The sequence below is a fragment of the Anabrus simplex genome, chromosome 7, assembly GCF_040414725.1.
Source record: "Anabrus simplex isolate iqAnaSimp1 chromosome 7, ASM4041472v1, whole genome shotgun sequence".
NCBI lineage: Eukaryota > Metazoa > Arthropoda > Insecta > Orthoptera > Tettigoniidae > Anabrus > Anabrus simplex.
The window spans coordinates 235,125,296-235,151,139 of NC_090271.1; the positions used below are offsets into that span (position 1 = coordinate 235,125,296).

At 39.9% G+C, this 25,844-nt stretch overlaps 1 protein-coding gene across 1 annotated transcript in view; it reads right to left on the reverse strand.

Moving 5' to 3' along the window:
• Positions 1-16,800, reverse strand: part of LOC136877073 (uncharacterized) — a 93,636-nt gene extending 76,836 nt beyond the window's left edge. Inside the window, exons 1-4 of the mRNA XM_067150890.2 lie at positions 16,465-16,800; positions 16,170-16,279; positions 15,991-16,086; positions 5,775-6,122 (exon numbers count right to left, since the gene is read on the reverse strand). Of these exons, the coding sequence (XP_067006991.2) occupies positions 5,775-6,122; positions 15,991-16,086; positions 16,170-16,279; positions 16,465-16,554 (644 nt within the window). The 5' untranslated portion in view covers positions 16,555-16,800. The remainder of the gene's footprint in view (positions 1-5,774; positions 6,123-15,990; positions 16,087-16,169; positions 16,280-16,464) is intronic.
• Between the last annotated feature and the right edge of the window lie 9,044 nt (positions 16,801-25,844).

The window sequence follows — 25,844 nt, forward strand, 5'->3', positions numbered from 1 at the left end:
TCAGGGTGTTTATGTTGATTTTCTGATGTACCTTAATAATTCGTTCAATGATATATTCTACATTAGCCATAGCATTGATATTCTTGTTGATTATGAATGCAACACCAGTCCTTGTTTCCTTCTTTTTTTCATGCCAGTAGTGTTTATAACCTTTCTGCAGCAATTTATTTCCTTTCCACTTTGTTTTGCTCAGTCCAAGGACCTCAATCTTTCTTCTTTCCATGAGATCTACAGGCTCCTCACATTTAGAGGAGACATATGCTGAAATCATTTATGACTCATACAGTTGTACAGTACCAGCTACTCCATGTCAACACCGAGCATCGTTAAAATGGAAATATTGTTTAGTCGTGTTAACTGGCGATGGTGGTACTTTTGTCATGATTGTCGTACGGTGAAAAAAAATGTATGTTCATTAGTGTATATACGCAAGGAAAATAGTAAAATGGCTATCGAAATGAGAAAAAAACTGGGAAGGAATGTAATGAGAGGAGGAAGAAGGACTCCTTTTACAGTGGATGCCCTGATATAAAAGTCAAAAGAAATCTAGATATGAAGGAACTCTACACTTGGCTTTCTTTTATACCTGAATGAAGAGATCAAATCAAGATCAGCAATAACACAAAATAATATGAAAGTGTAAATGGACCACAGAGAGGAAGGAAGCGAATATGTCATGACAAGCCACTGACAGTGAAAGGCATGTCCACTTATGCACCTCAGAATCTAGGTAACAACATGAGGGGTGGGCATGCTAAGTAATTATCATGTCAACGACAGGTACTTCAGGTAGTTGCAATATAAGAATATCATGCTTAGGTTGTTCTGTATTGACTATATAACATAAGAAAATATACATCCATCACAGCTAATACACAAATATGTCTGAAAGAAAATAATTAAGAATTACGACAATGTCATGTGCTTATTTTATAAATTTATGCACTGTTTTCAAGGTTAAAGAAGGCCTAAACATATACCTTTAATGTCTTTAAAGTTTATTTCAGACGTATATGTGTATTGACTTTGGTGGGTGTTTTATTTGTTTACTAGCTGATGTACCCGTGCTTCGTTCTGGAGTTCTACATTGAATACAGAATTCTAGGTTAGGTAGTGTACACGTTGTGAGCAAGACTGTATTTAATTGCATAGCTCTTATCGTTACCCTAGAAACGTGATGGGGAAATACCAAACTTCTTTTCTCATATGAAGACTGGGTTAGGGAATTTTCATAGTAATGGTAGGCCCGCTTGCCTACCATCAGGCACAATCAGGTTGAGGAATGTCATTATAATGGCAGACACTCACTCTCCGCTGCCTGTTTACATCCTCAGAAAGACTGTCTTAGTGGTTTTCCTAACTGAAATGAACATAGGTCGTTACAATGATGTCAGTAGGAATGGCGCGAGTAAAAGCAATGCTTTCATATGAAACACTCGATCAAATTTAAAACTACACATTTTCTTTTAACGAACAGTACTATGCTGCCAATCTAACAGTCCAAAGTTCCAGAGCTGGAATGACCAGATCGCAAACAGCCGTGATCCGTCAACACTCTTCATCTTTTCTCGGGGGGGGGTTTCGAATAGTAGAAAGTCCTAGGGCAAAAACTATGCCCTTTTACTAATCTGATTTCTAGGAGTACCTGATCAGTTGGAAAAATCTCAATTCACAACACTGGCGGCGGAAAAATCTATATGACTTGGAGGTAAATATTTCCTCCAAGCCTGAGGAGAAACCCCCCTCTTCACTGCTAATTTGGAATAAAATGAATGCAGAATTTAATAAAAGTGAAGAGGAAGAAGCTCTTCTTAAGAAATGGCTCTTTTCAGGGTTGAATTTTGAGTTATTTGGTGAACTGCAGTGCGATAATTTGGAATAGGCCTAAATTGTAATTCTAGACCATGTCATACTACTATTACTGAGCCTCTGCCTTAAGTATGCACACTGCTCATTCAAAACAGCATGTCAGAGTAGGGATCGAACAGCTGGAATACTATGATGAACCAGCGTGTTACGTATTAGCAGTATTAGAAAATGTATGAACCAGAGGAATGGAATGCAAAAGAAGAAAGTTTTCGAACTCCCCAGCTATTTCCCACCAATATTCAGTCAGGCTATTATACTCGGTACGCAGCAGTAATTCCATCTATCGGAGTTGACTGGCAGCATAGGAGACAAAGAACACAATAAACAATGGGCAATGTAATGTTATGGTTGATCAATGTTATGCGCTTTCGATATTGTAGGCCTTCACATTTAGTTTTCTTCCGACTCTGAAATACCACTCTTATCATAGATGGTACGGTAAAAGTGAATAAAACATAAATGATTGGAAACTGTATTCTCTATAACTTTTGTTATGTAGTACTTTTTGATAGGACCAAAAACATAAGTATTTAAAAATTATTTTAGGCGCCTTCCCCTAAACTACAATTTCATCCAGGGTGAATAAAATTGTTTATGATTTGGACTGTAGTTTCTTATTCCCCAACTCTATATACCGATTTGCTTTAAATTCTGTTAACCCATTTACTCGTGGCTCGGCGATGATACGGACTTACAACAAAAATACAAATTCATGAATATCTGTGTTTCATAGCCTGTACGGTTGCAATGTATGATATAAATGATCGGAAATTTAATTATGTATAACTTTAGTTATGTAGTATTTATCGATAGGACCACTAATATTATAAATATTTTAGAATTAAATTTTAGGCCTTCCCCTAAACTACCATTTCATTCAGCGTGAATAAAATGATTTATAGCCTAGATTGTAGTGGCTAATCCCCCGACTACACATACCGATTTTCATTAAATTCTCTTCAGCCATTTGATGCGTGTACATGTTGTTGTTTGAGTCATCAGTCCACAGACTGGTTTGATGCAACTCTCCATACCACCCTATCCTGCGCTAAACTTTTCATCTCTATGTAACTATTGCATCTTACATCAGCTCTAATCTGCTTGTCATATTCATACCTTGGTCTACCCCTACCGTTCTCACCACCTACACTTCCTTCAAAAACCAACTGAACAAGTCCTGGGTGTCTTAAGATGTGTCCTATCATTCTATATCTCTTCTTCTCGTCAAATTTAGCCAAATCGATCTCCTCTCACCAATTCGATTCAGGATCTCTTCATTCGTGATTCGATCTATCCATCCCACCTTCAGCATTCTTCTGTAATGCCACATTTCAAAAGCTTCTATTCTCTTTCTTTCTGAGCTAGTTATCATCCATGTTTCACTTCCATACAATGCCACGCTCCACACGAAAGTCTTCAAAAACGTCTTTCTAATTCCTATATCAATGTTTGAAGTGAGCAAATTTCTTTTCTTAAGAAAGCTCTTCCTTGCTTGTGCTTGTCTGCATTTGAAGTCCTCCTTACTTCTGCCACCATTAGTTATTTTACTACCCAAGTAACAATATTCATCTACTTCTTTTTTTTTTCCCCTGTTTTTTTTTTTTTTTTTTTTTGCTAGTTGCTTTACGTCGCAATGACACAGATAGGTCTTACGGTGACGATGGGACAGAAAAGGGCTCGGAGTGGGAAGGAAGCGGCCATGGCCTTAATTAAGGTACAGCCCCAGCATTTGCCTGGTGTGAAAATGGGAAACCACGGAAAACCATCTTCAGGGCTGCCGACAGTGGGGTTCGAACCTACTGTCTCCTGAATACTGGCCGCACTTAGGCAACTGCAGCTATCGAGCTCGGTCTACTTCCTTTAAGGCTTCATTTCCTAATCTAATATTTCCTGCATCGCCTGCCTTCATTCGACTGCACTCCATTACTTTTGTTTTGGACTTATTTATTTTCATCTTGTACACCTTACTCAAGACTTCGTCCATACCATTCAGCAGCTTCTTGAGATCTTCTGCAGTCTTAGATAAAATAACAATATCATCGGCAAATCTCAAGGTTTTGATTTCCTCTCCTTGGATTGTGATTCCCTTTCCAAATTCCTATTTGATTTCCTTTACTGCCTGTTCTATGTAAACACTGAAAAGGAGGGGGGACAAACTGCAGCCTTGCCTCACTACTTTCTGGATTGCTACTTCTTTTTCAAAGCCCTCGATTCTTATCACAGCAGACTGATTTTTATATAGATTGTAGATAATTCTTCGTTCTCGGTATCTGATCCCAATCACCTTCAGAATCTTAAATAGCTTGGTCCAATCAACATTATCGAATGCCTTCTCTAGATCTACGAATGCCATGTACGTGGGCTTGTCCTTCTTGATTTGATCCTCTAAGATCGGACGTAAAGTCAGGATTGCTTCACGTGTTCCTACATTTCTTCTGAAGCCAAACTGATCTTCTCCCAACTCAGCTTCAACTTGTTTTTCCATTCTTCTGTAAATAATACGTGTTAAAATTTTGCAGGCATGAGATACTAAACTAATGGTGCGGTAGTTTTTACACCTGTCAGCACCAGCTTTCTTGGGAATAGATAAAACAACATTCTGCCGAAAATCGGATGGGACTTCTCCTGGCTCATACATCTTACACACTAAATGGAATAACCTTGCCATGCTGGTTTCTCCTAAGGCAGTCAGTAATTCAGAGGGAATGTCAACAATTCCAGGTGCCTTGTTCCTATTTAGGTCACTCACAGCTCTGTCAAACTCTGACCTCAAAATTGGGTCTCCCATTTCATCAGCATCAACAGCCTCCTCTTGTTCCATAACCAACTTATCTACATCTTTACCTTGATACAATTGTTGGATATGTTCCTGCCATCTTTCTGCTTTGTCTTCTTTCCCTAGAAGTGGCTTTCCATCTGAGCTCTTAACATTCGAACACCTAGATTTCCTTCCTCCAAAGGTTTCCTTGATTTTCCTGTACGCAATATCTATCTTTCCCAGGACCACACAACCTTCGACATCCTTGCACTTCTCCTTCAGCCATTCTTCCTTAGCTACCTTGCACTTGCTATCCACTTGATTCTTTAATTGCCTGTATTCTTTTCTGCCCTCTTCATTTCTAGCATTCTTGTATTTTCGTCGTTCATCAATCAGGTCTAGTATCTCCTGAGTTATCCACTGATTCTTAGTTGATCTTTTCTTCCTTCCTTCCTAACATTTCTTCAGCAGCCCTACTGACTTCTTTTTTCATGACTATCCACTCTTCCTCTATTGTGTTTCCTTCAGCCTTTTCATTTAGCCCTTGTGCAACATGTTCCTTGTAACAATCCCTCACACTCTTTTCTTTCAACTTGTCTAGATCCCATCTTTTTGCATTCTTTCCCTTCTTCAATTTCTTCAACTTCAGATGGCATTTCATGACCAACAAGTTGTGGTCAGAGTCCACAGCTGCTCCTGGGAAAGTTTTGCAATCCAACACCTGGTTTCTGAATCTCTGCCTAATAATAAGGAAGTCTATTTAATATCTTCTAGTGTCTCCAGGTCTCGTCCATGTATACAGCCGTCGTTTGTGGTGTTTGGCAAGGACTAAATTATGACCAGTGCAGAATTCAACCAGCCGACTTCCTCTTTCGTTCCTTTGTCCCAATCCAAATTCTCCTACAGTATTACCTTCTCTTCCTGCATACATACAGACAGAAATTTTGGAAAATTAAGAAGTGAATTTTCTTGTTACTGTTGACACGACCGATACAGAAATACCATTCTTTTTAAATTCTGAGCAATGTACAGACAAACTCTTATTCTATATACATATAGATTTTCTTATAATAGCTAAATATATAGAACAGTTAGGCATGGAAATACAAATTACTGGTTGAAGACACCTAATTAATGTGGCTTTTACCTTAGACTGGGATCTATTCCTCCAAGATATATTGCTGTTCGAAGTTCTCTTGATTGAACAACCTGTCCAATAGGGTCCAGGAATTTTCGAAACTCTGCATCAGATAAAGGTGGTCTGGGTGGTTGATTGGTAACTCCACTCTGTTGATCTTCTACAAGGTTCAAAGCACGCTGTACCATGTTGAAAGTCCGTTCCACCTGATTCATTATAAGACCCGGTAACCTATTCTGGGGTTTATTTTCAGGAATCTGGGTCCGCACAACATCAACTGAACCAACATCCCATTCGTCACAGCTCTCTTCAAATGGTTTCATATCAACTTGTAGGCAGAGATACGGATCAGATGCACTGCAAAGAAAGGTTACTATTTTGAAAGCATATAAAAAATAAACATAGAAAACTTCTCTAGAAAAGATCAGACACTGGAATTAACTACAAAATGTCATTATCCTACGTACAAAGATCATTAGCGAAAGTATGAAATTAGAATTCATTATCAGATGATGGCTTATTTAAAGAATAAACATTAGGAATAAGAAGGTAAATTTCATTAAATCAATAATATACATCAAAGAAGTTTCAAAATGCACAATTAACTTTACTAGTCTGTATTATTTTTTTCAATTCATTTGCAAGCTACAATCATGTTACCTTTGAGATCATGCTAACAATCTACACAAATAAAATTATAATTCTGTCTTTACACTTCAAATTTTTTCCTCTTGCTTTTTATCTTGGATTATATATACAAAAGTGAAAAGTGGGTCCAGTTCAGTTGTTAGTTTATCACAACATCATAGGAATATCTCTAACCTCGATATTTAAGTTGTTGAGTTGTACACTAGGCTATATATAGGGGTATAACAATATTAAGGAGATCAAAACAGAAAATGTCAAGTGTTTCTCTGTTAATAATAACAGTACCGAAAAACTGTATATAATTAAAGTTGTGCAAAATATAGTTTCCAAGCTTTTATGTTTTACACATTTTTATCATACAGTGAACAACAGATACATTTGTGATTATTATATACTTCTCAACAGCATCTATGGTGGAGAAGATGAATTTCGGTAGGGTGGAGATGGTGGAAGGGGCAAACCCGTAGTGCTTATACTCCCGAGGAGCAGCTACGAAAGGCGTCTGTCTCCTTGTTAGGGGCGGCCTAAGTCTGAACCTGGCAGTAGGTATAAAATGCCCTTGGTTGTGGCGAGCCCATCGTAACAATATCTTATACGGATAAATCAGATATGGTGCCTCGGAAAAGGTTAGGGCGTCCCCTGCTACAAGCGACGTGCAGCTCTTTGGGTGCTGGGAGAACTGTGGGAAGTGGGCAACCAGCACGAAACTACATCAAGATTGTGACAATAAATGTCCTGATACCGACGGGAAAGAGAGAGGAACTGGTTGACTTCATGAAAGAAAAAGATATAGCCTTACTTGGACTGTGTGAGACCAATAAGAGGGGTACAGGAGAGATTCCCCTGAAAGAAGGATACAAGCTGTATTACAGTGGAGGAACTGAAGCAAAAAATGGAGTGGCCACCATACTTAGAAAAGAAATCCAAGAATATGTGGAGTCTACAAAATGCATCAGCAATAGGACGATGGTGATGAGACTCCAGTTTGAAAATGGCATGAAAGATCTATTCCAGTTGTATGCCCCACAAACGGGTTGCATAGATGAACATCTAGAGGACTTTTTAGAGGAAGTGGAGAGACAGATAGATAAGGATGTGCTATTGATGGGAGATCTAAATGCACAAGTTGGAATGGAAAGACAAGGAAAGGAAGATGTTGTAGGGCCCTTTGGATATGGAAATGTAAATCCAGGAGGCTTTTTTGCATGAGGAACCATATGATTGTTGGAAACACCTGGTTTATGAAGAAGAACAATCAGAAGATTACAAGGTATGGTTGGGGAGACAGACGAACAAAGACCCTATTTGATTATATAATCACAGAGAAAGAACACCGGAAGAACCTTTTAGATGTTACAGCCATGCGGGAAGAAGCCTTTGGTGGAGATCATAGAGTTGTGATAGGAAAACAAAGTGGGAAAGACTGAAAAACCCTCATTAAGAAGAGAGAATTAAATTAAAGTATGGAAGTTGAAGGAGAAAAGTATACAAGAAGAATTTCAAAGGGAAATAATACCCTTGGTACTCAGGACGGAGATGGGGAATGTTGAAGATGAATGGAAAAGATTTAAGGAAGCACTGGTTGGATGTGCAGAAAAGGTATGTGGTAGAACATCAGGAAATGTGAAAGACACACTGGTGGAATGATAGGGTAAAGAGTAAAGTGAAGGAAAAAAATGGAATGGAAAACATCTAAGACTGAAGAAACTAGAAGAAAATATGTGGAGGCAAAGAATTTGGCCAAGAAAGTAGTGGAGGAAGAAAAGAGGAAAAGCTGGGCCTTATTCACACAGAAATTGAGAGATGATATGCACGGCAGCAAGAAATTATTGTATATTATCTTAAGAAACAAAACGAGAGATCAAGTTAACACCAGATTTGTGAAAGATGAAGACGGCATAACATTAACAACGCCAGAAGAAATAAGAAATAGATGGAGAGAGTATTTTCAGAAGTAGCTGAACATGAGAAATAATGACAGTCATTCAATGAAGCACCAGGAAAGGCAATTAGTTGATGAAGAAATGGATAAAGAAATTACAATGTGAAATTGAAATGCAGTAAGAACAATGAAGAGTGAAAAAGCTGTTGGAATAGATGAAATTTCAGTGGAGATGAAAAAAGGCAGCTGGAGCTGTAGGCCTGTAGTGGACATATCGTATTCTCAGGATTGTCTGGGAGAATAAGGACGTCCCTGAGGATTGACAAAAGGAATAATCATCTCAGTTTTCAAGAAAGGCGATGAGAAAGTAGTGAAGAACTACAGGGGAATTACTCTGATATCCCATGTTGCTACGATAATGGAGAACATACTAGAAACTAGAATAAGGTTGTGGGTTGAAAATCAGATACAGGAAAATCAGTTTGTTTTCAGAAGTGGAAGGTCAACAATAGAGCCCATTTTTATTATGAGACAACTAATGCGCATCAAAGCAGAAAACCTAAGCATCCCCATGCCTGGCCTTTGCCCCTTGAAACTGAAACAAGTGTGGGTCAGGATGTACGTACTGTGTGAGGTAGGTGAGGAGGGAAAAGTGAGGCAGTGCACCAGGTTACCATGTGTTTAAGAAGGATATGATAGATCTAAGTCCATCTGTGTGAGGGATGTAGATGCAAAGTGAAGTGACAACAGAAACCAGAAGGCAATTGGTGCAGAGGTATTTGGGAAGAGTGGCCAGACGTTCAATAAAATGACTGGTGTCACGAATGTACAAGTTAAGGGAATGCATGAAGGGTTGAAGATGCTTGTCAACCAATGCCTAAATGGGTTCTATGAAAGAATCTTGGCTGGAAATGATGGGGCATCCAGGATTGTTGGCCATGCGTATCTTGTGTATCACTTTTTAAAACAAGCCTTCTATCTCCTCTCATCCTTACCCCACACACAGGATCATCTTCCAAGAAGCCCTACAGCCATTTTCAGGCACCTGCCAATCTCAAAAATATTCTCACTCATTATGAACCATATCATCCTCCACCCCCTTCTGCAGCCTTTTTCTGTGAACACAGGAGCTGTAAGACCTGCCATTTACATACACCAAGGACCATTTTTACCAGCAGCACCAATAAGTCTTACCCCCATACAAGGTTGACATGACTGTACTTCATCCAACATTATTTACCAGTTTCAACGCAAACTCTGCCCAGTTTTCTAAATTGGCTTAACTAAGAATACACTACCTAAATGTTTCACAGTTCAAGTCCTCAAATATTTACCCACCTACTTCCCACCCTCTCTCCCTTAGAGATTTCGAAGTGGGAAATTAACTCGTGCTCAGGTCCACAGAAGCACCTGGCCTTAACATTAGATAACCGCTCGTTTTTTTCCATTATCTTGTCTGTTTGTACCCCTACACCTCTCACAGCACCTACTTGCCAACAAGGACCATCATCATTCTATCCTCCACTAATGAAGGCTGCAACCGAAAATTTTAGACCTATGTTTTTCTTTTATGTGTACTCTGTCCACATGATTTTAAACAGTAAGTTGCTGATCTCCATCTGTTTCCTAGACATATACATATTTCGCTCCTGCTAGCTTTCTTATCAGAGCATTCAAACTAGACAAGTCGTACCGTGCCTAAAGAAAACTGTACAGCTAAAAACGTCAATCAATTAATGAGAAACTAAGACGCAGCAGTCAGATCATCAGTCCTCTATGCAGCACAGTGCCTATCTCTAGTTAAGAAGACCCCATTAAGAGCCCTTGAATTACAATGAAGGAAGTTCCTGGGAAAGATAGTAGGATCCTACCAGATGGAAAGCTATGGTATAAACCAAACTGTAAACTCTACCAACACCATGAAAACCTCAAAGATGCCATCAGAAGAAGTTGGCTGGCCTTTTACAGACATCAGTGTAGAATGGACCCCCCCGCCCTCCCAAACAGGCTGTCCAATAAGATCTTCAAAATAGCCAACAACACAACAAGGGTCAAGCCACTGGATCCCTATGGGTCAAGCGGGTAGAGCGGGATCTTCCAGAACTTAATATTAATCAAGATACAATAACAGGAGTAATTACCATTTAACTATTGAAACCAGACCGTTCCTAACACCCCTTACAACAGCAAACTCCATTGAGACCAGTAAACAGACCGAAGAATGCAAGACAGAGTTCAGCAAGAAACTGAAGGATAATCGAGCCAACAGACAAGCTCAAAGTACCAATTAGAAAGCAGCCACCAAACCCACTACCAAGGACATCAGATGGTGGTGGTGGTGATTTTTGTTTTAAGAGGAAGTACAAGTAGGTAATCCTCTCTGAACAAATTAACATACATAGGCCTACATACATACATACATTATCATTATAGACTGTTATGCCTTTCAGCGTTCAGTCTGCAAGCCTCTGAGAATTTACTAAACGTTGCCACAATCCTCGATTTGCAACTAGTGTTATGGCCTCATTTAGTTCTATACCTCTTATCTTTAAATCATTAGAAACCGAGTCTAACCATCGTCGTCTTGGTCTCCCTCTACTTACCCTCCATAACAGAGTCCATTATTCTCCTAGGTAACCTATCCTCCTCCATTCGTCTCACATGACCCCACTACCGAAGCCGGTTTATGCGTACAGCTTCATCCATCGAGTTCATTCCTAAATTAGCCTTTATCTCCTCATTCCGAATACCCTCCTGCCATTGTTCCCACCTGTTTGTACCAGCAATCATTCTTGCTACTTTCACGTCTGTTACTTCTAACTTATGAATAAGATATCCTGAGTCCACTCAGCTTTCGCTCCCGTAAAGCAAAGTTGGTCTGAAAACAGACCGATGTAAAGATAGTTTCGTCTGGGAGCTGACTTCCTTCTTACAGAATACTGCTGATCGCAACTGCGAGCTCACTGCATTAGCTTTACTACACCTTGATTCAATCTCACTTACTATATTACCATCCTGGGAGAACACACAACCTAAATACTTTAAATTATCGACCTGTTCTAGCTTTGTATCACCAATCTGACATTCAATTCTGTTGAATTTCTTACCTACTGACATCAATTTAGTCTTCGAGAGGCTAATTTTCATACCATACTCATTGCACCTATTTTCAAGTTCCAAGATATTAGACTGCAGGCTTTCGGCACAGTCTGCCATTAAGACCAAGTCGTCAGCATAGGCCAAACTGCTTACTACATTTCCACCTAACTGAATCCCTCCCTGCCATTTTATACCTTTCAGCAGATGATCCATGTAAACTATGAACAGCAAAGGTGAAAGATTACAGCCTTGTCTAACTCCTGTAAGTACCCTGAACCAAGAACTCATTCTACCATCAATTCTCACTGAAGCCCAATTGTCAACATAAATGCCTTTGATTGATTTTAATAATCTACCTTTAATTCCATAGTCCCCCAGTATGGCGAACATCTTTTCCCTCGGTACCCTGTCATATGCTTTCTCTAGATCTACAAAACATAAACACAACTGCCTATTCCTCTCATAGCATTTTTCAATTACCTGGCGCATACTGAAAATCTGATCCTGACAGCCTCTCTGTGGTCTGAAACCACACTGGTTTTCATTCAACTTTCTCTCAACGACTGATCGCACCCTCCCTTCCAAGATGCCAGTGAATACTTTGTCTGGTATACTAATCAATGAGATACCTCGATAGTTGTTGCAATCCTTCCTGTTTCCTTGCTTGTAGATAGGTGCAATTACTGCTTTTGTCCAATCTGAAGGTACCTTACCAACACTCCACGCTAATTTGACTACTCTATGAAGCCATTTCATCCCTGCCTTCCCACTATACTTCACCATTTCAGGTCTAATTTCATCTATTCCTGCTGCCTTATGACAATGGAGTTTATTTACTATCCTTTCCACTTCCTCAAGCATAATTTCACCAACATCCTTTTCCTCCTCCCCATGAGCTTGGCTGTTTGCAACACCACCATGATGATTTCCTTTTACATTGAGAAGATGTTCAAAATATTCCCTCCACCTCTCCAGTGATTCCCTGAGGTCTATTATGAGTTCACCTGAATTATACAAAACACTGTTCATTTCCTTTTTCCCTCCCTTCCTAAGATTTTTTATTACTGTCCAGAAAGGTTTCCCTGCTGCTTGACCTAGCCTTTCCAGGTTATTACCAAAATCTTCCCACGACTTCTTTTTGGATTCAACAACTATTTGTTTCGCTCTGTTTCTTTCATATACGTACCAATCCCTGTCTGCCTCGGCCCTTGTTTGGAGCCATTTCTGATAAGCCTTCTTTTTACGTTTACAAGCTGCTCTCACTTCATCATTTCACCAAGATGTTCGCCTTTTCCCATCTTTACACACAGTTGTTCCTAGGCATTCCCTTGCTGTTTCTACTACAGCATCCCTGTATGCCACCCATTCACTTTCTATATCCTGAACCTGCTTACTGTCTACTGTTCGAAACTTCTCACTAATCATATCCATGTGCTTCTGTCTAATTTCCTCGTCCCGGAGATTTTCTACCCTTATTCGTTTGCAGACAGATTTCACTTTCTCTACCCTAGGCCTAGAGATACTTAGTTCACTACAGATCAGATAGTGGTCTGTATCATCGAAAAATCCCCGAAAAACTCTTACATTCCTAACAGATTTCCTGAATTAAAAGCCTGTTAAGATATAGTCTATTATGGATCTGGTACCCCTAGCCTCCCATGTGTAGCGGTGAATAGCCTTATGCTTGAAGAATGTATTCGTAACAGCTAAACCCATACTAGCACAGAAGTCCAGCAAACGCTTCCCATTCCCATTAGCTTCCATATCTTCCCCACATTTACCCATCACCCTTTCGTATCCTTCAGTTCTATTCCCAACTCTTGCATTGAAATCGCCCATTAGCACTGTTCTATCCTTGTTGTTGACCCTGACCACGATGTCACTCAATGCTTCATAAAACTTGTCAACTTCGTCCTCGTCTGCACCCTCACATGGTGAATACACGGACACAATGCTTGTCTTAATTCCTCCCACTGAATAAATCTACCCACATCATTCGCTCATTTACGTGCCTAACAGAAACCATGTTGCGTGCAATGGTATTCCTGATAAAGAGCCCTACCGCAGACTCTGCCCTTCCCTTTCTAACACCCGTCAAGTACACCTTATAATCTCCTATCTCTTCCTCATTATCTCCCCTTACCCGAATATCACTTACTCCTAGCACATCCAGATGCATCCTCTTTGCTGACTCAGCCAGTTCTACCTTCTTTCTACCGTAAGCCCCATTAATATTTATAGCTCCCCATCGAATTCCATTTCGTTCGCCAAGTTGTTTCCAAGGAGTCCCTCGCCTGTCAAATGGGAGTGGGACTCCATTACTCCCATAGGTCCGAGGCTTGCTTAAAGTGTTCTGAGCTCGGTAAATTCATGAAGCAGGATGCTGCCCTACTTGCACATAGTCCAAGTGAGGATCTCTCCTCTAACGGGTTATGGACCACCGGTGAATTGTATAGTCCTAGCCGCCTGAGCACACGGAGGGCCATGACTCAGATTATGTCCGAGATGCCCACTCCCATTCCATAGCAACTGGTATCCCGACTCTCAGGACCACTTACTAGGCCACTCAGACGTTGCCCATGGTTCACGAACTAGGACGTGACTACAGTAACCCACAAACATGAACCATTGAGTGGAAAAGAAATTTAAAATAAAACAAAATTATTTATTCAACGAAGAAATTTTGAAACAAAGTAAGAAATAAAACAAAAAGTATTGTATTAATCCGAAAAGGTAACTAACGAATCAAAAGGGAACATGAGTTCCCTGAGTAACAGAACACTTGCAATTTACACGCCCTTGATTAATCCAGTCACACACAAAGCAGATGACGAGATCAGCAGTAATCACGTCATCAGCTAGTATGCGTTCATGTGTCTCCTGCAGGCCGAGGCTCCGTCTTAAGCCAGAGAGATTGGCACACACTGTGAGGACATAGGCCACTGTGAAGTCGGCACCACAAGAACACACTGGGGGTTCTTCCCTCTTTAGTTGATAAGAGTGCATAGATTGTCCGTGACCTACCCTCAGCCTACACAATACTACGGCCTCTCTGTGAAAGCCGGAAAGAGGACCACCACACAGTAGTTGGAATCGACAAACGACGACAATAACACTGCTAAAACTGAAGAACTATGGTCCACAGGTGACCCAAACATACATTTTTTTGAAGGCCTCCTTTCTATCTTAGGGAAAACTTTGTAATAACTGAAATATCTCAAATCCAGTCGAAATATTTTTCTTTCAACCACATATCCTACCTACTATTTTAAAAAATGGGGAGGGTAAATCTGCTAAATGCAGATCAGTGGTGATTCACATGAGTAAATAAAATACCAGAACATTAAAAGAATGCACATCCCGTGGTGACTGCTAGGGCTACAAGAGTAACAGAGATGTCAAATATGTTTGGGAATCACCTTGACAAATGTGGTTAGCAACTTCTGATCCAATTAAACTATGGTCAATTCTATGCATAGTAATAATACAGCTTCAACAGATGTTTTTTAAATTCCATTTAGGCTGTCTGTGTGTCTAATTTCAATGTTCTGTTTTACTCTACCAGATGACAGAGAAGCCAGAACTCTGTTGAGCGATCTGTGTCTGGGTTTTAAACAATCTTGGCATGCAGACACCAAACCAGAGGTTTTTTACAAGCCGACATCATACGACGGGATGCACTGAATGGACTCTCTTCCACCCTACAAAAATTCAGCTATCTCTGCCGAGTTTGAACATGTGAACTTGAGATCTTGAGGCTTAACAGTAATCAGTATTTTGGAGATAATCTTGAAGAAAATACTTTTAAATATGATGCCTGTGCATATATTTGGGTGACCATATCCATACTGCTGTCCCCTGGTCTCTTCATTAATATTTTTAATGTGGATTTTCTATACATATGTGGTTCATAATCCTAGTGTAAACATTCATTCATCAAAATTATCCAAACATCCTTGATTATGAGTGCTGTTTTCTTTAGGCCTAAATGTTTACTAAACAGCTGATCTGGTCAGCAGGTTACCTGGTCTCTAGATATGAGGACATTCTATTTTCCAGCTTGCGAAAAGATGGAAACTTTGAGTTTATCTCAAATCAATCCAGTGCATCTTGATTACATACAAGTAAATTGTGTCCAAATAAGTCAAGAAAGAATTAAAATGACAGTGATCCAATTCACAAATGATAATGGCTTTTAGTCAAAAGGAAAAGAAGCAATATGCCAATTAAAAATAATTTTAAAAAATCAAACTGCAATAATTTAGGGTCTATTAAGACTTAGAGGAGGGTACCCATGTGACACATGTTTCCTTGTAAAACAAATAATTAAAAAAGGGCCAACTATTAGGGATGTAACTTACACTACACAATTCCTAAATTCACTTTGGGTATGCTCCAGAAAGAAAATTCACTATTCAAAATAATCAGAATCATCTTGCAACAGCAACTAGTATTCTTTTGAAGGAAATCTCCTAGAAACAGCATGATACATTCTTTTTGCAAAAGGTAAATTCACATATCTGAACAGTCCCTTTTTGACACTTTTACAGTACTTTCCTCCAAAGTACATTATCATCATAATTATACAAAATTTACCTAAGGAAAGCAGCATCCAGATCCCAGTCTGAAAGTAGACACAAGTACGTCTCTTGACCATAATCATCGTAAGTTCGGTAACACACGGTGAAATCTCTGAAACAAATAGTGTACCTAATAGTAAACTCAGCATCAGAACTTTCTACTCGTAAAGCAAGGTCTATACGGCAATTACTTACCCCTTGATATCAAATGCTTTTGCCAGAATACTTTGAAGAACTTCAAAGGATGTAATTTGCGGGTCAACGCTAAATTTTCTGTATTCTGGTTGTAAGAGACCTTCACATTTCTGAAATACAACAGGTAGGTTAGACAATCATCACGTACGTAAACTGAATGATGATTATAAGGAACTCTAAACTCCAGATAGAATGCAATGCAAGCGAAAAGAAAGAAAAGTTTAATCGTAAACAGAATACCAGGTATTCAAGTGACAGGTTTGTTGATACTGACATAACATTAACTATTTATTACCTTCACTTTCACACGGATGGCTTCGCGGCTATATACGAAAATGCCAGCCATAATAAACCTACTTTGTACTACAGAAGTGACTGCTGACATATAATATCAATTAAAATTCAAGTGGTAGACGAAATGACATTCTTTACAGAATCTACTCAGCTGCTGGACCTGCTGTCATGGTCAATTGACAGCTGACTGATCGGGTTAAGTGGTCGCTGGTGAACTCATGCCTACGATTCTTTCTTCTGTTCGCTTATTATGAGCTACTTCAGAAGCACAAAAGGGGAGACAGTTTATGTCCACAAAATAACAACCAAAGTGAACTATAAAATAACACAGGTCAGACCAGACATAATCCATCAGACATAACGTTTCACACTTTATCGCTTGATAGCAGCACTATAGAATTATTCAACATGGCGCCGCTGCAGAAAAGCACGCTGTTGCAGTTGCAAGTTGCAACCAAATACAGTAGAGAGAAGACGTTCCCCTTTATGTGAATCACCCCACACCTTCAAGGTGGGGAATGAAAACTTTTCTAGATAGAAATACGTCCGCCTCGTGTCTTTGGATTTCCAGACACGTAAAATAACTCCTGTTTGACATAATTCGGGCAGTTTGGCGTCTCCATGAACCGTAAAGGCGATTGGCGATTTTATAGCAACGAGTACTCTCTGTTTAAATCGCTCAGTGTTATTAAAAAAGTCTCTCCTGTATTTGTTGCAACCAAAGTGGTCTTCTTCGTGTTCGAAGCTCTCTGTTAGAGCTGGGAACGCACAGTGGGTAATTTCTAGCATCCAGCCGGCCAAAAATAATACCGTCAGCCGGGGTGACAACGGTCCCAGGGGTGACTATGGTCAAAACTGAGGAAAAACGTTATTGAGGCTTATTTATATATTATATATTTTTAAAATCTCAATGTTCAAATTTCCCTCCAATCTAGGCACATTTTTCTTTCCAGAAAGGGAAAACTTGTGATTCTAACCTGAAATGCGTTTCTCTGACTATCATTTGTTTCAACCACGGCCGACTTGATGCGTCGCTCTAGCTAGCTCCTTACCGGCCTTGACAATCGGGTCCACGCACTGTAATCGGAGTAGTTACACAGCTCGACACGTGGCGCTGGCGGCCGACCTATTTGCGGTAGAAATGCATTCTTCTTTATGGAAAATATATTTACTTTGGTTGCCGTTTTATCGTAATTTAGAGTTATGGAGAATGTTACATGGGTTAATACTGTTAAAATGATTAATCGCAAAGTTTACTTTCGTTCATATGTGCCAAAACAACGTCGTGAAATGAAACTGCGGAGGATGGAGTAGTCCAACTGACGTTCCTTAATTGCGAGGAATAATAGTAATCGTTTTTATTATCATGGCATTTAGATACATAGCAGAACTAACCACAATGCTTTTGTCTTCTGATGATAATATTGAGATTAAGAGTCATTGTTCAATTAGAGTTTTAAAATTCTTCAAGCGCTGCTCTCAGGAAGGGGGCTGGACAAAACATAAGAGTCTTACTTTTTCCATATTCGTTGTATACAGAACATAAATATTTTGACTCAAACATGTTTAAATGTTAATTTCAATATATATATACAGATTACATTTCATTCATACCTTTCACTAGAATATTAAATACCGGGCAAGTTGGCCATGCTAAATTCAGAAAATAAATTTTACTTGAAATGCAGTAGGGTGGAACAAGTTGGCCGCGCGGCGTGCAGCTGTGAGCTTGCATCCGGGAGATAGTGGGTTCAAACCCCACTGTCGGCAGTTCTGGAGATGGTTTACCATGGTTTCCCATTTTCACATCAGGCTGTACCTTAATTAAGGCCACGGCCGATTCCTTCCCACTGCTAGCCCTTTCCTATTCCACCGGCGTCATAAGACCTATCTGTGTCGGTACGACGTAAAACAAATAGCGAAAGAAGAAGAATTTTAAATAAAAATTCAGTGAGGGAAAAGTATTTTGAGTAAATAAATTGTAAACTGTTCTCTGCTCGATGATGATGAAGCTTGTTGTCTACAGGGGCCTAACATCTAGGTCATCGGCCCCATTGCTCAGGTAACAACACTTCATACGTTGGCCATACCGTCATAGCAGTAGTGATTCTTACTTGTCAATGTTTAAATGTTAAAGTTCAGATTATCTTGAACAAAAATATGTTGTGTTGCTGTCATATGGCAAATAGGACACCGCCTAAAGGATTATTCTATGAAAGAAAATTCATGGGTAAAAATACCTGATTAGCGTGATTAGCGGCCACTCCCGGACGCCCGGGTTCGATTTCTGGCCCTGCCACGAAATTTCAAAAGTGGTACAAAGGCTGGAACGGGGTCCACTCAGCCTTGGGAGGTCAACTGTGTAGAGGATGGTATCGATTCCCACCTCAGACATCCTCGAAGTGGTTTTCCATAGTTTCCCACTTCTCCTCCAAGCAAATGCCAGGATGGTAACTAACTTAAGGCCATGGCTGCTTCCTTCCCTCTTCCTTGGCTATGCCTTCCAATCTTCCCATCCCCAACACAAGGCCCCTGTTCAGCATAGAAGTTGCGGCCGCCTGGGCGAGGTACTGGTCATCCTTCCCAGTTGTATCCACGACCCGCAGTCTCACGCTCCAGGATACCATCCCTCACTGAGTCCGAGAGAAAAGTCAACGCTGGAGGGGTAAACAGATTAAGAAAAACAAGAAAGAACGAAGTAAATACCCGACATAGAAACGGAAAACTAAGACGAGAGTGTTACCTGCTTTTAGCCACTCCGTAGTTTTGTCCTGGTCTGCAGAGAATTCGTGAAATGATGGTGTCCCTTTGCTTTTTTTCCTGTTCGGAATACAAAAAAGGCACACAGCAATATATATTCGAATATTTCCTAACACAGTTAAAGAAAAGCAAATCAACCCACCATTAAAAGCGAATTAGCACATACATTAAAATCCTTGTTCAGGACGAAGTTACAGCGAGAAATCACTTTGTTCTTCTTTCCATAAAATTTCTGCTCGAAGTACGAAAAGGTGCACAAGAATGTCTCAAATTCGAAGATTTGTAAACACAATTTAAAAAATATAATCACCACACTACACAATAAAAAATAAACTCTCTAGCGCATAACTATCAGATCTCATTATCAAGTCAACAAGCACCTCATTGCGAACACATTGCCAACATTTACGACAGCAAAACCAAAAAATAAAACTGGAAATGCGGCAATTTGCGGTATATGTTACAGCTTCCTGTCAGTGGGTAGTAGGCCAGCGCTCCAGCGGCATTATGGTGAAACTTTCCAATTACAGCTTTATGCTGGGCTTCACAAGCGATTGTCAAGGCCGGTATAAGGAGCGCAGCGAGGTATCCAGTTGGCCGTGGTTTCAACACTTATTTTTTGACAAAGATAACAGTTGGCTACACTGTTCATTGTTGCTCCTAGGTCATCACTTCTAAATGTCATCTGAAAGTATTGTTTACCTTTGTTTATTCCTTGTGAAGGTATGTATGTAATTTTATCTTTATAAGAAATTGTTTTGTACCTTAAAAGTGCAAATTTATAAACAATAGTACAATTGTCTTGTTTTTTGGGGTTACTATGGTCATGAGTATCAACTCATTGCAATTATCTTGTGGGTTATATTAGATTACTCTTGTTAAATATTGTATACAATTAATACATTTATATTTTATTATTCACTTGTTTCTTTCATACTTCATGTTTGTGTCCTTTTTATTTCAGTGTTAGTGGCAAAATAGTGAGGTCTGTCCTAGAAACTGACAGTAATTCTTCAGTTGTTAGTGACATTGCTGAGTCAGTTTTAAATAAGTTTCTTGGAAGAAATGTGCTATTCAAAGTAAAGAAATGGTCCCATAAGAAAGAAGAGATGTTTTGTTGAGCCAGGAAAAAGTGTCTCTTTGGAGGATATTGAACCTTCGTCTCCCTCTTCAAGATCAGTTTCAAGCAGGAACAACTGGTGAAACATCAGTGCTACCAGTCTTCAGAAAGAAGCAGAAAAGGCATACAAGAGAAGATTCATCAGACTCTGAAAATGAAGTTGAAATTCATTTAAATGGAAGTGATGAAGAAACTTGGGAAGAGATTAAAGTAGGCAGGATGGCAGAAGAAGAAGAAGATAATGATGAATGCTGTAGGAAACCAACCACAGGAGACTATGTTCTGGTTGACTTTAGTACCGAAAAAAAAACTGCATTACATAGTAAAGTGATAGATGATGATGGTACTTATCAAGAAGATGATGTGAAAGTTACATTTCTTAGATGATGTCATGAATATTTTGTGTGACCAAAGGAAGCATACATTTCTGTTATCAAAGTGAAATTCTTAAAATACTACCACCTCCAGTTGAGCAGAGGTGGGGGTAAGCTAAGCTTCTATAATAAAGTTTACTGGCTTCAACTTGAAATGAGACAATTATACATGAAAAGGACAAATTAAACACATTTTGAAAATTTTTCTTTAATGTTTGTCATAATTGTAACTTTTTAGCTTTAGACTATAGTTAAATATAAGATTTCTTACATCAATATGCTTGTAAAAACATGTTCTGTTTGACCATAGTCACCCTCTACTAATTCCTGCATATTTAGTAACAATTCTTGAGTGATTTTAATATATGACCATAGTGTCCCCACCCCATGGGGTTACTATGGTCACTACATTTTCAGATGTGAGACAATTACCGGATGTTCGAAAAATTTATTTTAGTAAGGAGATGATACCCAACACTTTATACTAAATCATATTTCATTTTTACATGGATATCTCATAAAATGTGCAAGATATTCACAAAAAACTTTAAAAAGTGACCATAGTAACCCCAGTTGACGGTATTTTCAACACTTGTCTTTGGTGCGCATTTTCTGTGAGTCGTGTTTATGAGACTCTTGGGTACAGTAGGCCTAATTAAGTATTGAAAAGTCGCGCTGTGTGATTACCTAATCTCACCGGAGGCCTAAATTGGTTCTTCTCCGTTAGGCGAGGCGAGGCGAGGCGAGCGCGCAGTTATTATTATGTGAGGGCTCAGTAAAGACGTCAGAACTAAATATTTCTTTAGCTTGCAATGTGATTATATTAGATGAATGTATGTATTTTTATAGTATGTAGCATTTTCTGAAAATTACTATATTGTTGTCCGCAATATGCACTTAAAATTCAGGTACACGGTGTCCAAGCACTATCTAATTATACACATTTGAACTGACTTTCAAAATGGATTGCTTTTGATTTCCGCAATGAAAGTCCTTTGGATGAGTTATCTATACTTTAAAGAGTAGAAAACTGTGACTTTTTGCTGCGACCAGGCGCGACCATGAGAGTAATTAATTTTTTTCAGAAGCTATGTACTCTGTAACCCGGAGGTCGGTTTTCGAGCTGTTGAGGAACAGCAGGGAATATAAGCGGAACGATGATATTGCGAATGTTGTAATTGAACATTTAGGCTTTGAGGATTGTTTTGAGGATATATACAAGTCAATAAGGAAATCTGTCCGTAGTTTTTGTGCTAAAATTCGATCACGCTGGACAGTATAGTAGAAAAAGGGACAAATTGCTGAAGTACCGGGTACAATAAAAGTTCGTTCGAGCAGAGAATGAGCCTTGAAGAAGAACGTGCATCACAACAATGTCAGGATGAGCCTGCCAGTACTGTAGCTCATTCCATGTCAAGAAAACAGTATTGCTATTATGACAACAGGACTGCCATATCGAACGGCTCCGCTCAACGCCATCACGGGAAGACGGCGGCACATAAATTTGTTAAATTCAGTACCGTATGTAAGTTCAAGACAAAAGGCTGAAGAAACTAAGCTACAAATTACTTTTATGAACTAAAGGGGACGTGGGGTTTACCAGGGCCACTTTTGATTTGTACAGATTCAGAGGTAAACTACGGCACATAAGAAACATCAGCACTGAAATATAAGGCAAATTGCGAGAGAAAATAGACAAATAATTTTATGGGCTCGAGGGGCGGGGGATGTATTTAATTGCATTTAATAAATTTATCCAAACAATAAAAGCTAGAAAACAGACGCAATAAATAAATACTGCAGATGACTACAAAAGATCACAGTATATATGTCAAAGAAATAAATCGCACACGTAGGCTTATCGCATAACTCTCACTGAACACAATACATTTACGCACTGATTTAAAGCCTAAAATACACACGCAATAAATAAATACTGTAGATGACTTCACTACAGAAGTTCAGGGAGGAAACGCGTCTATTGGTTGATATCAGAAGCAAAGTGCTGGCAATACCAATGATGGAGACAGCTAGAAGATTCTTCAGAGAGGCTTCCACTTCTGCGGATATTACTGAAGTAGATATAAATACACAAATAAACTATCTACGTGCCATCATTTGCCATGTACGCAAAGGAAACTATACAATTGTACTTACAAAAATACAAATCGGATTACATGCCTGTAACTTTGCACAAACTCCTGGTTCGTGGAGAGGAGGTCATAAGGCACTGTATTATACCTATTGGACAACTCTACGAGGAAGCCCAGAAGACCAGGAATAAAGATAATAGGAAACCTTCCAGAAAGACACAAATACTAAGCTTTTCCATAGGCTGCTTATATCATCGGACCCTTATATTACCAGCTTAGGGAAATCAAGGAGGAGGAAGTTGATTCCGCTTTCACGAGAAGTGCTCGACTTACTGTCTGAGCCTCCTGTATCTGGTTCTGCCGAAGGAGATAATGACAGCGGCGATGGCGATTCTGATGTAACTGCATCTAATGAATAAATTGTTTGGCAGATACATGTATTCCTGTAACTCTTTTTAAACATTCTAAACAGCATGCCCCACTATTAACATCTATTTGATTTCTTAAAGCTATAACGAAAAGTGATTAAAATTACAGAGATTACTAATTCTTCCTTCCCTCTTCCTTGTCTATCCCTACCAATCTTACCATCCCCCACCAAGGCCCCTATTCAGCATTGCACGTGAGGACGCCTGGGCGAGGTACTGGTCAACCTCCCCAGTTGTATCCCCAGACCCAGAGTCTGAAATTCCAGGACACTGCCCTTGAGGTGGTAGATGTGGGTTTCCTCGCTGAGTTCGAGGGAAAAACCGACCCTGGATGGTAAACAGATTAAGAAAGAAAGAAAGAAAGAAAGAAAGAAAGAAAGAAAGAAAGAAAGAAAGGTTACTAATCCTGTATCTGGCGTAGTAATTTGTTCTTTGTACTTGATTGACCACACACTTAATTATCTCCAATAATAGAAGTTACATACTAAGTTTTATGTAAATCGGTCCATTAGTTTCCGAGATACGATTTTTGGCCGGCTAGATTCCTGAAATTACGCACTGTGGAACGGCGGGAGCGGAGCGGAGCAGTTGTTTTCGCTTTTCCTCCGGAGACCTCCGGTAGTCCTCTGGCGGAAAATTCAAATGCTTTAATGTGGGCAATGTTGTAACGCTGATCTGGGTGGAATTACAATTTAGGTTTCAGTACTAATTCCACAGATGCATGTGTTTTTCTACGTTTGTCATTCAAATACTGCAGCCGTTTCAAGATTGCCGCATTATGTGTTACGCTATGAATAACAGATTTTGATCTGTTGAAATTCAGTTTGCAGTAGGTGCAGGTGGATAGAATGATGTAGATTGAATATTGCCTATGCAAATGATTTCTTTCTTTCTTAATCTGTTTACCCTCCAGGGTTGGCTTATCCCTCGGACTCAGCGAGGAATCCCACCTCTACCGCCTCAAGGTCAGTCCTGGAGGTTCAGACATTGGGCCGGGGGATACGACTGGTGAGAATGACCAGTACCTCGCCCAGGCGGCCTCACCTGCTATGCTGAACAGGGGCCTTGTGGGGGGGGGGGGTGCAGACTGCAAATGATTTACAATTATTATTAATAGTAAAAATGTTTAAGTAATAATTATATTCCACTGCATGTGAATTTGTATTATATATGATGCTCTTACGTACATTACACTCGTAGCTCATTTATTACTGAAGAGAAAGAAATTGAAATTTTTTATATACTGTACCGGGCTGAGTAGTTCAGACAGTAGAGCGCTGGACCTAGTGGCGGGGACAGAGCGGTGCGGCGCGGAGCAGTTGTTGTGACGTCATTACCCGGTTGTACCGAGTAAACTACCGAGTGAATATACTGTAGCGGCACGTTTAAACACGTTATTGGCATGACAGCGTAAAGGTATTTCACCCGTCTATTCAATGCTCTTTTCTCACAACATAACTGTTTTGCTTAATACAGCAATGTTGTTTTCTGTTGCAGAAGTCGACCTGCTCATTTCATCCTTGTGATGCCTTTTGATATGATCCTACAAATTTGATACACTACCACCCGTCGTGTAAAAGCGGCCGCAAAATTTGCATTTTTATCATCAGTAATTTCAAAGTGTCCGCCTATGTGGCGTAGTGGTTAGTGTGATTAGCTGCCATCCCCAGAGGCCCGGGTTCTATTCCTGGCTCTGCCACGAAATTTGTAAAGTGGTACGAGGGCTGGAACGGGGTCCACTCAGCCTTGGGAGGTAAACTGAGAAGAGATGGGTTCGATTCCCACCTCAGCCATCCTGGAAGTGGTTTTCCGTGGTTTTCCACTTCTCCAGGCAAATGTCGGGATGGTACCTAACTTAAGGCCACGGCCGGTTCCTTCCTTCTTCCTTGTCTATGCCTTCCAATCTTCCTATCCCCCGCCAAGGCCCCTGTTCAGCATAACAGGTGAGGCCGCCTGGGTGAGGCACTGGTCATTCTCCCCAGTTGTATCCCCCGACCCAATGTCTCACGCTCCAGGACACTGCCCTTGAGGCGGTAGAGGTGGGATCCCTTGCTGAGCCCGAGGGAAAAGCCAACCCTGGAGGGTAAGCAGATTAAGAAAGAAAGAATTTCAAAGAAATACCATGCATCAGACGGTCTTCGTGGCATTTGTGGTACAAATTTCGGTAAAAATTTCTTAAATTCCTTTAAATATTCTAAAACATGAATACCACCTAAAATGGGATTAAATATCAAACTAATACCACAATTATTATCTAATATACTTTGCATTATCTACAAAACACAACAAACATAGGAAATATAGACGCAAATTTAATAAGCACAAACTGAATACAGGTCTTACAAAGGGAGGCCACGAGGTTAGGATCATGGAGTACCTTCAAACTTTGTACACATTTCGCAGTCCATTAGGACAAAATAATGTGCAAGTAGTAGACCCTAAGGCGTACTACTAAGGCGTTCTCGAGAAAATCGCAAGAGAAATTTTCGCGTCGAATATGTACCGGTGCGTTGTTGTCACTAACACGAAACGGCGGCGATCGAGTGCTTAGCGTTCAAGCTCCGTAATCGCTGGTTCGCTGGATCGAGTCTCGCTTGTCGCTTTGT